Below are 13310 nucleotides of genomic sequence, written 5' to 3' on the forward strand. Positions count from 1 at the left end.
CATGCTCACTGTGTAGCATACTTTGGTAAACATGACCCAAAATCTTCTAACTTCGATTTTTCTTGCTGTGATAATTTGTAATTTGGAGTATGTTTATTTTCTTTTTTCTCATGTAATCTTTCTGATTGTTGTAAATAAATGTTTCACCAGTAAAGATGTTTTATAATGTGAAATGCTGCCGCTGTCAGTGTTCCGAAGGGAAAACCGCATTGAAAGAGCCTTCCGAGCAAATATTGCCTTTGTGGACATTTGCCTGAAATGTTTGGGGGGGGGGGGGGGGCGGGACCAGCGACATTAGTACATATGTTTTTGTTAATGTGTACATATTAGAGACTTTTGGCAAAAGGTTCCTGATGCCATAAATGTGGCTGGTAAAGAGGACTGATGCTGACCCATGTGGGTATCACAAGGCCACAGACATCAAGCACAGACAAAATCCTCCTGGATCTACATGTTTTACTGTAGCTGCGTCTTGAGGAGGTTGTACATGTTTGTGCACCTCACATCTGTATTGTTTTTTTGGACTCCTGATACAGGCAATATAGCCCAAGCATGGCCTGTGTCGAATCCACCAAGTGATCTTGCATTCTTTTATGATATTCGTGTGAGCTGGTGTCAATAAAAGAACTGGTTACTTTGGTCATCTCCACTGTTTTTTGTTGTGCTCCGAGGTGTGAAGGTTTGTCCCTCTTCTTTGTCTTCTTTATTTATTTATTTTAAAGAAAATTATACCCCATAGTTTGGGTTGAGTTTTTGAAAAGATTGATAAGAAGTGAATTTGCTGGTTAGACCAGAAGGATCCTGGGGCAGGTTGCTGGTTCCCCCTCCCCATTGTCTAACAGGACCCACCATGTTTTCCCCTATATCAATCATTCTAATGTAGACCACACTCCCTAACCACAGAAAGAAGAGTTACAATAGTAATAATAGTAAATAATTTCGATAGCTCTGCTTCCTTTCACAAGGCATTTTGTTTGGTTTTTCACTAGTGTGCCTTTCAATCCATGAAGAAGAGATTTTGAAAAATTTGATGCAGTAATCTTCCTTAGTGAACCGAATGTCTTTCATTTATTAGGGTAATTTGCATGTTAATCATTTCACCTCTGTGAGAAGTTATTAGTTATGATGAGCCAGTGTGAGTATTTAGGTGTAACTTACTCGATTTCCTTTTTCACCAGGTGGTCCATGTATACCCTACAAATGGGTTAGTAAGAAAAAATATGCATCTATATTAACTAAAAAGCAACCTTATTAGACTCATTCCAAGGTGAAGGTTACAGTACTTACGGGGTGTCCAGGTGGTCCCATTAGTCCTGCAAATCCAGGGTCTCCTTTACCACCCTGCAGTAGAAACAAAGTAGGAAAAGCTATCACTTTAATAACAGGAGGTAAAATATCCCAGTTAGGTTCTTTCTAAGCTCAGAAATCCATGACCTGAGGTGCTGCAATTAATTTTCTACTACTGCTTGAAAGGTTAAGGCTATACATCACAGTGAAGTGCTCATGCTTTCCCCAGCAAATATACCAATGAATGTTATTAAAAAACATTATTCTAAGCCCCCATCTTTTCCTTATTTAAACTGCCCCTCCCTGACTGTGTGATACAAACAACTTTGCTAGCCTTGAAGACTAGACGCAAATTCCTCCTCAGCACCGCTTTTTGGCTGGCAGGGTTGCTGGCAATAGTGACAGCTGCATTCTAGCCGCAAAGGGACCTCTGAACCCCCCAGACCCCACCCACAAAGACACACAAAATTTCCAAGTGTTTATGCCTCATTCCCACACTCCCGTTGGCTTTCCTGGAACCCTCAGCTCCCTTTAAGCCCTTATCCTACCTTAAGTAAGCATTGGTGGTCGTATTATAGAAATGATTCCTAGTCACTTCTGTCCTTGTCAGCACCGGGTTCAAAATGGTGCCCGTGATTCCTAGCAGAATTCCCACAGTACTACCACCTTGGGTCAGCTGGCGCCATTGTGAAATCAGAGGGAAAAGGAGTAGGAGTCACTGGGAATTGCTCTTGCCCCCTTATCCTAGATACAAAGGAAACTTCCTAAGGGGGAGGTAAGCAGTGCTTTTTTAGGGGGGGGGGGAGATTTGAGAACAGGGTTACAATGGTAAAATGGAGGGGGTCTCTAATACCTTTGGTGGTGGAGGTACAATGGCAAGGCATCTCTAATGCCTTTGGGGTGGTGAAGGTGAAGTGGTAGGGGGTTCTCTTTTGTCTTGGAGGGGGAAGGAGAAGTACTGCATTAAGCATATACCACCAGGCCTTTAAGAATGCTCTCTGGGGCATTGGAATGCTTTATTCCCCCCCTCCCCACACTCTCTTATACTCTTTTTCTTTGGCTACACTAACTTCTAATTTTCTCTTGTTTTCTCTATTCATGATTTAAACTGCTTTGTTTTTCCTTTAGCAAAGGCTGTAAAAGGGTATAATAAGTTCTCAAAGAAACAAATAAATATTTGTAACCTAGTGCCCCAGGGAGGAAGAATAATGCAGCTGGTGAGGTATTCATGTACCACAAGGGTAGAGACTCCCACAGTAAACTAAGCTGCAGTAAAATGCCAGCTTATACGACTGCTTAGCAAGTTATTTCCCCCCTTATTGTACTTAATATATGAATTTGGGAAGGTGACTGTCTACAATGCAAATTTAGATCTGCTTTTGTTACCTTGATGCTTTCTATCTATTTATATATTTTAATATGGGGAATGGGTTTGTTGTTTGGAATAATGGAGTAATTGTACTAAGTATTTTCTGCACCTAAAGTATGTTTTACACCAAGGAACGGGCTGTTGCAAAATCACATAGTTATATATGTATATACTGCAAAATGGTAAAGGGTCTTGCATTTGAAATACAGCACAGTGGTTTGCTTTTACTACAAAGCAGACAAACAGCAGGGGCAGCCAAAACGAGGATGCGAGTCACAGGTCAAATATAAAAACTTTATTGCAGTTGACCCAACACGGTCGTGTTTCGACACTATCTAGCTTATTTTCGAAAGGGAAGGACGCCCACCTTCTGACAAATCGGGAGATGGGCGTCCTTCTCCCGAGGTCACCCAAATCAGCATAATCGAAAGAAGATTTTTTGTGTCCTCAACTGCTTTCCGTCACGGGGATGACCAAAGTTCACAGGGGCGTGCCGGCAGTTTACCGACGGCGGGACGGGGCGTGGTTAACAGATGGGCGTCCTCGACCGATAATGGAAAAAAGAAGGTGTTCCTCATGAGCATTTGGCTGACTTTACTTGGTCCCTTTTTTTCAGGACCAAGTCTCGAAAAGGTGCTCGAACTGACCAGATGACCACCAGAGGGAATCGGGGATGACCTCCCCCTACTCCCCCAGTGGTCACCAACCCCCTCCCACCCAAAAAACAAAATTTTAAAAACATTTTTTGCCAGCCTCAAATGTCATACCCAGCTCCATCACAGCAGTATGTAGGTCCCTAGAGCAGTTTTTAGTGGGTGCAGTGTACTTCAGGCAGGCGGACCCAGGCCCATACTCCCCTACCTGTTACACTTGTGCTAGTAAATGTGAGCCCTCCAAAACCCACCACAAACCCACTGTACCCACATGTAGGTGCCCCCCTTCATCCCTATGGGCTATGGTAGTGGTGTACAGTTGTGGGGAGTGGGTTTGGGTGGGAGGGGTTTTATTATATATTTAAAACACATTCATAATCACAAAACTGATTAAAACCATTCATGTGCTTTACATACTTTTCATTAATACATATCACAAAACTACGTAAAACAGCTCTGAGAGTAATTTAAAATCAGTATTTGACAACAGAACAACAATTGTTAAAGAGACAGCTGAGGGGGGATATGATTAAGAACTACAAAATCCTGAGTGGTGTGCAGCGGGTGGAGGTGAATCCATTTTTCATTCATTCAAAAAGTACAAAGACCAGGGAACACTCAATGAAATTGCATGGAAATACTTTTAAAACAAATAGGAGGAAATATTTTATCATTCAAAGAATAGTTAAGCTCTGGAACTCGTTGCTGGAGGATGTGGTAACGGCAATTAGTATATCTGGATTTAAAAAAGGTTCCTGTAGGAAAAGTCTATAGTCTGTTATTGAGATGTACATGGAGGAAGCCACTGCTCACTCTGGGATTGGTAGCATGGAATGGTGCTATTAATTGGCTTTCTGCCAGGTACTTATGACCTGGATTGGCCACTGCTAGAAGCAGGATACTGGGCTAGATGAACCATTGGTCTTACCCAATATGGCTATTCTTATGCTAATGCATCACTCAGGGGCTCCTGCACTAATGGTATACTTTTTTATTTTTGAGGGCTATTTTGTCACAGGTTATTTTGTGGGAGGGACCATTTTGTCAAGGGCTATTTTATTAGGGGCTGATTTGTCAAGGGCTATTCTGTTACAAGACTATTTTGTGAGGCTGTTAAGTTGGGATGCTTGCCCAGATATCAAATAAGCCATCAAAAATATCTCAGCTCTTGGAAGCATGTATTTTCGCATGTCCTATTTGTAGGCATTCCAGAAACAGAATTTTCAAAGAGCAGGGGTTGCTGTTAGGTAATAACATAACTTTAGAAAATACAGATATACTCACACAGAGTTCATGAAACAATGCTGCATGTGTCAAGGATCAGGTGTAACTTTGTGCAGGAGCTTATGCTGTCAGGGTTCTAGGAGCCCATTTTATAAAGGCACATAGATGCATATACATGTGGAGTGGAGGAGTAGCTTAACGGTTAGTGCAGTAGGCTGAGAACCAACACAACCCAGTTCAAATCCTTCTACTGCTCCTTGTGACCTTGAGCAAGTCACTTATCCCTCCTTTGTATCAGGTACAAAACTCAGATTGACAGTCATAAGAACATAAGCATCTCCATACTGGGACAAACTGAAGGTCCATCAAGCCCAGTTTCCTGTTTCCAACAGTGGCCAATCCAGGTCACAAGTACAGGATATCTGAGTGCACACAACTTCAATACCCTTCAGGCTTGTAGGTGTTATATACGGAACTAGAAATAACTTTATAAAATAGGCATTTTTGAATATTTATAGGGGCCCAGTTATAAAATTACCCACCATATCTGCAATCTGCCTTATGTGAAGAAAATCCTTGTAAGAATGAAATATAAATCCCAAAGAAATTAAGAGAATTCATCACACACGTTATTTGGCCCTTAACGTGACCTAAAGGGTCTTAATGTCGCTTGACTAAAAATACCATGGTGAAATTTAAGTCACCATGGGTTAGGTAATGAGATGCAAAATATGCAAATATATGTTTTGCATCTCATTACTATACAAATACTCTAACGTGACTTGTGGTGATAAATCACAAGTCGCATTACTGCTCAAAACCACGGTAAAATATTCCCAGCTTTCTTACTTGGGTTATTTTGCTATCCGGGAACGTCGGGCCACAAGTCATGGCCCGACGTTTCCAGGCCATCGGTGTAGGGTTTCCCCAGGTATCCACCCCCTGACTTAACCCTTCCCCCGCCACAAGGCTCACCCATCCCTCAAGAACAAGTCCCCCCCTCAGTACCCCAAAGGGCTAACTTATCTCATGGGGGGGGGGGGGGGTGCTTAGTCAGTAGTGATGCCCAGTCTGGCCAGTCCTGCTCTGCATTCAAAATGTGCACCCCTAGCAGTAGACTCAGACGACTGCCACTAGGTCATATTCCCATACAAAATAATTTTCCTAATAATGGGAATATGACCCCTAGTGGTAGTCATGCAAGACTTACTGCTAGAGGCGTCACTTTGACTGTGGCCATAAGAGCCGACTCTGTGGGTGTGTGGGTACTTGAGCGCCCCCAATATTGAGAAAATTGCTTGAATGTGTCCAGGGTAGGACTGTTTCCATTAGGCTTAGCACCCCCAATAATTCTGAAAACTTGGCTCCTATGACTGTGGCACAGGACTGGCCAGAAGTGACTGGGCAATGCTCCTGACTAAACACCCCGTGGGACCCTGGACCCCCCAGAGCCACCAATGAGATAAGGTAGGCCTTTTGGGGTGCGGAGAAGGGCTTGTTCTTGTGGGGGTAGGCCTTATGGCAGGGGGGATTAAGCCTGGGGGGAAGATACATGGGGGGGTCCCTGCACTGGTGGCCTGGGAGCATCGGGCTGCAGCTTTGCGGCCCGATGGTCCCGGGCTGCGGGAATAATGCTGCTTGTGAGGTGGCTCATATGCAGCGTTATTCTCCTGACCTGGGATTCAGCAACCTGTGGTACTGGAATCCTGCAGGTTGCTGAATCCCACATGCCATCAACGTGTGGTAAACGGCGATCTTTTACTGCACCTTGATGAATTCCCCCTAAATACTACACATCTTTCTATTCAAAGAGGAAAGTTAAAAAAAAAAAAAATCAGACTAAGTTTAAAAAGGCGGTAAATAAATCCTTTACAAATAAATAAATAAATAAATAAATAAATAAATAAATAAATAAATAAATAAACTAACCCTTTCTCCCTTTGGTCCTGCTAGTCCTGGAACTCCAATTGGTCCTGGAGTACCCTTTAAATTTCAGAAAAAAAATGATTAATATACGTTTTACACTCTTTTTCCAAGGAACCAGGATGCAGTATGGGTCCTGAGGAAAAAAGCCAAGGTGAGAAAGAGACTCCAGTGATGGAAGAAGTAGAATAATTTTGCTTGCTACAGTTTTCAGAGTTGACCAATTTTTTTTTAAATTCATAAACTTCCCATTACCGAGGTTATATATATATATATATATATATAAAACTACAGTTGTGTGTACTGGAAAGTAACATTGAGCCTCTCTTTCTAGTACACATGATCAAACTTGAAATCAATTTGAACCCTTCCCTTCAAAACCCTCTGCAAAGCTGAAAACCGTAGTATAATAAAAGTAAAAAAGTTTAGTTACATTTGAAGCCTTTCCATTCAGCCAGATTTGACAGATAAAAAGGATGCTTGTGCCACATTTTAAATAGGTAGCTGCACATGCAGTTTAAAAATCACCATGCTGCAGAGACATACGCAGACAAACACGATAGAGCACGCATTTGGTTGTTACTCCGTCTACACCAACCCACCTGGTTCTAGGTCAGGACAATAAATATTAGGGATGGACAGCCAGAAAAATTTCCATTTTTTGCTGTGTCTTTTCCGGAAATATTTATTTGATCATTTTTGTTTGGCACATTTTTCATCACGGGAGGAAAAGTCATATGGTAGGCACGGTGCACACTTTTCTTCATAGCAAGCGAATGTGCAGTGATTTGCACATGTGCAATGGTGCATTATCAGGAAAAGGGTGCCCACTCTTTCTAAAGAGTGTGCACTATTATTGGCAAACAAAAAAAACATATTAATTTTCATGGGTTTTTTTTCTGCATTCTTTTGGCTTTTAACAACATGGGATATGTTGGTGCTATTTCCCATGTTGTTACAAAGACAGCCCATCCTTAATAAATATGAACAGGTACAGATTAGAAATACTTGGATCTGGAGAGGGTTTATATCTCAATGACCTTGTACATGATTTCAACTGGCTCCTAGACATAACAGTCTTGGATACATAAATGGAAATGTATCACTAAACCTAGCACAATACACTTGGGTAGAGGTGCTGTTGCATGTGGCGTGACTGAGGCTATCATGAAGAAAGACAAAGCAAATCAATATTACGAAAGATATATAAGGGATTAAAGGGGCACAGATGGAATCTCAGTTAATGATTGCTTTATAGTTTTGTAAATACTGAAAAGCAAAGTATGTCTAAAACTTACTCACAGGATTCAAACAGAGAAACTGCATGACTTGGGTAATTTACTGTGACTAATGGTATGAATGGTGGTTGCTCATAGTGTAAACGGGGCTACGGTGAACAAAGACAAGACACTGTGCTAGGAGAAAGGTATGCAGGGTAATGGAGATGGAACTCACCGGTGGTCCAGGCCTGCCGTCAAAACCTGAAGCACCCTGAACAGGGGGGGGGGAAGAGTTAAAAAGACAGGAGGGGAAAGGGAGGATGAAGCAGGGGTGAGGGGAGGGAGGATAACAATGAAGGGGGGAAGAGGTGAGTGCAGCAGAGACTTGAGACATACATACAACTTGTAATAACAAAAAATATGGCTATCCAGGGAAGGTGATGGGGGATGTTCTCATGAAAACCAATGACACAGTGACAAAGTGAATGCAGTTAATGCCAGTGGTTCTAGCTAAAACACCTTTAAGGATGCAGCCTACCTGCCCTTTGCTCATTCAGGGATCAAATGCAAAGCTCAGGAAATCTCTGAGCCAGTGTTGAGGGTATCCCACTGCAATCTCAAAACACTAATAAGGCACTTTGATCTCAGAAAGAAGGAAGAACCCTTTCCAAAACCATGAAACTGAGCATTAGCAATGAAGTGGCATCCAAACAGATGAAACTGAAAGTGTTGAAGTACAATGAATCATTAATAGAAATATATTGAAGGTCCATCTGCAGTTCTGAATAGTTTCTGAGTTTACAATAATTATAAACGAACTTCCATCTGTGGCAAACATGCGTTGCTGTTAAAAATGAGAAGGGTTTAGTCAGCTCTTCCAACATACTCTGCTCAACACAGAGAAGCAGCATTAAGCTAGATACAGAAAACTATGCTGCTAATTTACTGCTCAGCAGAAATCTAGGCTTCATGGTGGATTTTATGTTCAGCCATCACCTCCCCCAATATAAGTTTAGGCGCCCCTTTACTAAGCTGTGTTAAGCACCTAACGCGGAGTTTAGACAGTAGGGTAGACTTCTGCTACTTTCTCCTGTGTTAAAAAGGCAGCCACTGCAGTAAAATCACTGGGTTAGCTGCTCAACACGGGAGAGGATGAGATCTGGGTGGGACATGGGTGGAAGGAGGAGTGGCCGACGGTGACAGCTAGTGCATGGGTTGTTATTGTGTGTTAGCTGTCAGGAATGCTGATAGTGCAGTCAAACATTTCAGAACTGAGGAACTGAGTTCAATTCCCGGCACAGGCAGCTCCTTGTGACTCTGGGCAAGTTACTTAACCCTCCATTGCCCGCCGCATTGAGCCTGCCATGAGTGGGAAAAAACGTGGGGTACAAATGTAACCTCAAGACGAAGCGGTAAGAGCAGCTGCACTACCTGCAGTCTGGAATGGTGGCTGCTAGACTTAACACAGCGGTGCTCCCAACCTCCCTCCATTGTAGCCCCCTCTCCATCCCATCAGACCTCCCAAACACGAGACCTGACACAATAAGCACCCTTCCCCAAGTCAGAACCCCGACCTTCCAACTCATACCCGAACTGCCTCTCAAGCACCCCGAACTCCCCGTTACAAATTTGAGGCCCCTGGTCACAGTACCCTGAACTCCCCCAGTCAAATCCCATCCCTTGCCAAGAGAACCCTACCCCCTGCCACAAAAACTTGGTTCCCCATTTCCCAACCCCCCTAATACCTACCATAGAGGTATTAGGTCATTCACTGCAGCAGCGGTCCCTCTCTAATGCTCAGTGCATCCTTCAAAATGGTGTCTGACCCACTAGCGGTTATCTCACAGTACAACCACCCATAGTGTTAGTATGGGCAAGACAACCACTATGGGATCAGATGCCATTTTTGAGAAGGCGCAAACCCGGGTGGTAGTGAGGAGGGATCACTGTTGCCATGGATGACCTAAAACCTCTATGGATCCCCAGGTAGGGCATGGGGAGGAGAGTTTGTGGATGGCGGAGGGTAGAGAAGGGGTGGCCAAGTTTCTGTTGGAGGGGGTGGGGTTTCTGTGCAGTGGGGAGGGGATGGTTCCTTGGCAAGGGGAGGGGTTAGACTGGGGGCATTGAGGGATTGTTGCTGGGGGCTCAAGGAACCCTGAATTTGCAATGGAAGGACCAGGTATGAGTTGAAGGGTCAGCTTTCTGGCTTCAGGAAAGGTGCTTATTATGTTGGGGCTCGGGGTTAGGATGGGGGTGCTGATGGGAGATGGACCGGGAGGGAGGCCTGAGTGGCAGGAGGATGATTAGGATTGCTGCTGTGGCCTGGTATTTAGGGATTATTTATTTCTGCTTTCAGTCTGCACTGTTTTACATGCAGTGCCTCATAGCACAGGAGCACCTGTGCCATCAGCCACCACATGTAATGCGGTGCTTCTGTGGTAACCATCTGCTCTGTGCAGTAAAGGCAGGGCACAGGGTGGCCAAACCGCCTGCATTAACTGCACAGTTTTTATATTTGCTGCACGGTAATTTTTGCATTACTTGTGTGGTAAGTGTAAATGGTTTGTTAGCGCATGAAATCAAGTTCAGTATGGTGGTATAAGATCTAAAAGGAGAGGTCAGTTGCATCTTCAAAGGCCAAGTGACTTCAGAAATGATCCCAGGTTAATGTGTGTGCGCCCAAGAATACCCATCTATCTTCACATCAGAAACAGAGGTCACAATCTTAACTGCAGATGACTGGCTAATGTTGTGACAGGGTCTATCTTCTGCAAGTGTGATTTCTGAAGAAGGTGCATATGCAGCCTAATTCTGGGTAGGCCTTCTAGGTTGGTAAAGGAATGTTTGTTGGGGTGTTCAAAATTTGCAGTGTATTTTACATAAAACACGTTAAAAGCAGAGCACCATTGCTTATAGCTCTGTACTTGTAGGTAGTGGCACTTGTACAGGTAAACAGCAGATTTTGTTACATACAGTGATGCAGTTGTAACACTGTGGAGTCCTTTTACTAAACTGGTTTTTCCCATGCGCTAAGGCTGTTTTTACCGTAGCTGGAAAATGGCTGATTTTCCATTTTCCCAATTAATGGTTATGTGATTATGCTGTCATTGGTGCCTAGTCATTCCTTACTGCCACCCATTTCGTAGGCTGTAAGGGCTCACACGCTAATCCCATGCTAATCCCATGAACGCAGTAGTGTGGCTGCACTAAATGATTTGTGCAATCATGTCCACTCTCTGCCCCCCCTTAGGCATGCCCCCTTTGAGAAAAATAAAGAAAAATTTATTAGCGTGTTGTTTGTGCACGCACATTGGGCTTTTACTGCAGGACGACTCAGCATGACCTGTGGTAAGCACGTGCCTGTGGAGTAGTCAGAGGTTTGCCCGGGTAGGCACAGGCCCACCCAATTTGGACTCAGGCCCAACCAGCAATGGCACAGCAGCGATGTGGCTGGTGGGGATCCCCAGCTAAAGACTCCCAGCATCTCTCCCTCCAAGAGATCGGGGGAGGGGCACAACTCCACTTCCACAACTCGCCCCCTGGTACCTTTCAATCCTTTACTTCTTTGCCAACAGCAAGCAGCATATCACGGCTGTAGCCGTGCCCCTGCGTCCAGACTCACCTTTTTCCACTGATCTGGCTCTGTGGCTTCTCCGGACTGCTTCATCCCTGCATTGATGCATCTGCTGTCTGGTGTTCCTGCTATCCCAATCCTCGCTTTGGTGTTCCTACTATCCAAGTCTTGCTTTGGTGTTCCTGCTATCCAAGCCTTGCTCTGGTGTTCCTGCTATTCAAGCCTCATTTCAAGTTGTGAAATCATCAGCAAAGTCCTTTATAAAGCGCCTTGGAATTCTCATGCCTTTGCAGCAGGTCTTTTGGCCTTGTCTTTGTGTTCCCTGTTTGGATCCAGTCCCTGATTGACTTTGTTCCTGCATGCTTTGATTCAAGCCTGGCTTTGTTCCTGTGGGTCTTGTCCCCGGGGGTTTGTTCTTGTGTTTCTGGGTCTTGTGTCTTTTCCTGAATCCTGTTCCTGCTTAGCCAAGTCTGTTCCTGAATCCTGTTCCCAAGTTAAGTCCTGTTCCTGCCTTGTTTATAGTCTTGCTTCTGTTTGTTCTTGCTGCCTAGCTCCTGCCCAGCTTTGTCTGCTGTGTTTTGTGTCTAGTCTTGCCTTGTCTTGTCTCATTCAGTCCAGTCCTGTCCGGATCCAGTCCTTGCCTTGTCCTGGTCTTGCCCTTTCCTGGACCCAATTTTAATCTAGTTCCGTGTCTTGCCTTGTTCTGCCTTGCCTTGTATTGCCTGGGTCTCAGTCCCAGTTTTAATCCAGTTCAGAGTCTTGCTTTGTTCTGCCTGGGGTCCAGTCGATCTCTGAAAGCCTTCAGAGCGTTCCAGACTGCTCGTAACTCCAGGAGATTGATCTGCAGATCGCGTTCCTGGAGGGACCAGCTTCCCTGGGTGTGAAGCCCATCGACATGAGCTCCCCACCCCAGGAGAGACGCATCCGTAGTCAGCACTTTTTGTGGCTGAGGAATTTGGAAAGGGCGTCCCAGAGTCAAATTGGACCAAATCGTCCACCAATACAGGGATTTGAGAAAACTCGTGGACAGGTGGATCACGTCTTCTAGATCCCCAGCAGCTTGAAACCACTGGAAAGCTAAGGTCCATTGAGCAGATCGCATGTGAAGACGAGCCATGGGAGTCACATGAACTGTGGAGGCCATGTGGCCAAGCAATCTCAACATCTGCCGAGCTGTGATCTGCTGGGACGCTTGTACCCGGGAGACGAGGGACAACAGATTGTTGGCCCTTGTCTCCGGAAGATAGGCACGAGCCGTCCGAGAATCCAGCAGAGCTCCTATGAATTCGAGTCTCTGTTCTGGGAGAAGATGGGACTTTGGATAATTTATCACAAACCCCAGTAGCTCCAGGAGTCGAATAGTCATCTGCATGGACTGTAGAGCTCCTGCCTCGGATGTGTTCTTCACCAGCCAATCGTCGAGATAAGGGAACACGTGCACTCCCAGCCTGCGAAGCACTGCTGCTACTACAGCCAGGCACTTCGTGAACACCCTGGGCGCAGAGGCGAGCCCAAAGGGTAGCACACAGTACTGGAAGTGACGTGTGCCCAGCTGAAATCGCAGATACTGCCTGTGAGCTGGCAATATCGGGATGTGCGTGTAGTCGTCCTTCAAGTCCAGAGAGCATAGCCAATCATTTTCCTGAATCATGGGAAGAAGGGTGCCCAGGGAAAGCATCCTGAACTTTTCCTTGACCAGATATTTGTTCAGGGCCCTTAGGTCTAGGATGGGACGCATCCCCCCTGTTTTCTTTTCCACAAGGAAGTACCTGGAATAGAATTCCAGCCCTTCTTGCCCGGATGGCACGATCTCGACCGCATTGGCGATGAGAAGGGCGGAGAGTTCCTCTGCAAATACCTGCTTGTGCTGGAAGCTGTAGGACTGAGCTCCCGGTGGGCAATTTGGAGGCTTCGAGGCCAAATTGAGGGTGTATCCTTGCCGGACTATTTGAAGAACCCAACGGTCGGAGGTTACAAGAGGCCACCTTTGGTGAAAAACTTTCAACCTCCCCCCGACCGGCAGATCGCCCGGCATGGACACGTTGATGTCGGCTATGCTC

General features: G+C 45.0%; 1 protein-coding gene across 3 annotated transcripts in view; it reads right to left on the bottom strand.

The window, feature by feature from the left end:
• COL13A1 (collagen type XIII alpha 1 chain) overlaps positions 1 to 13310 on the bottom strand; it is a 1024165-nt gene that overhangs the window by 145975 nt on the left and 864880 nt on the right. For 2 of the 3 annotated variants that reach the window (XM_030203528.1, XM_030203529.1), the window contains exons 33-36: positions 7912 to 7947; positions 6463 to 6516; positions 1288 to 1341; positions 1159 to 1194 (exon numbers count right to left, since the gene is read on the bottom strand). In XM_030203528.1, coding sequence (XP_030059388.1) covers positions 1159 to 1194; positions 1288 to 1341; positions 6463 to 6516; positions 7912 to 7947 — 180 coding nt within the window. The remainder of the gene's footprint in view (positions 1 to 1158; positions 1195 to 1287; positions 1342 to 6462; positions 6517 to 7911; positions 7948 to 13310) is intronic. The other variant, XM_030203531.1, reaches the window with a different exon arrangement.

This window comes from Microcaecilia unicolor, chromosome 5, assembly GCF_901765095.1.
Source record: "Microcaecilia unicolor chromosome 5, aMicUni1.1, whole genome shotgun sequence".
NCBI lineage: Eukaryota > Metazoa > Chordata > Amphibia > Gymnophiona > Siphonopidae > Microcaecilia > Microcaecilia unicolor.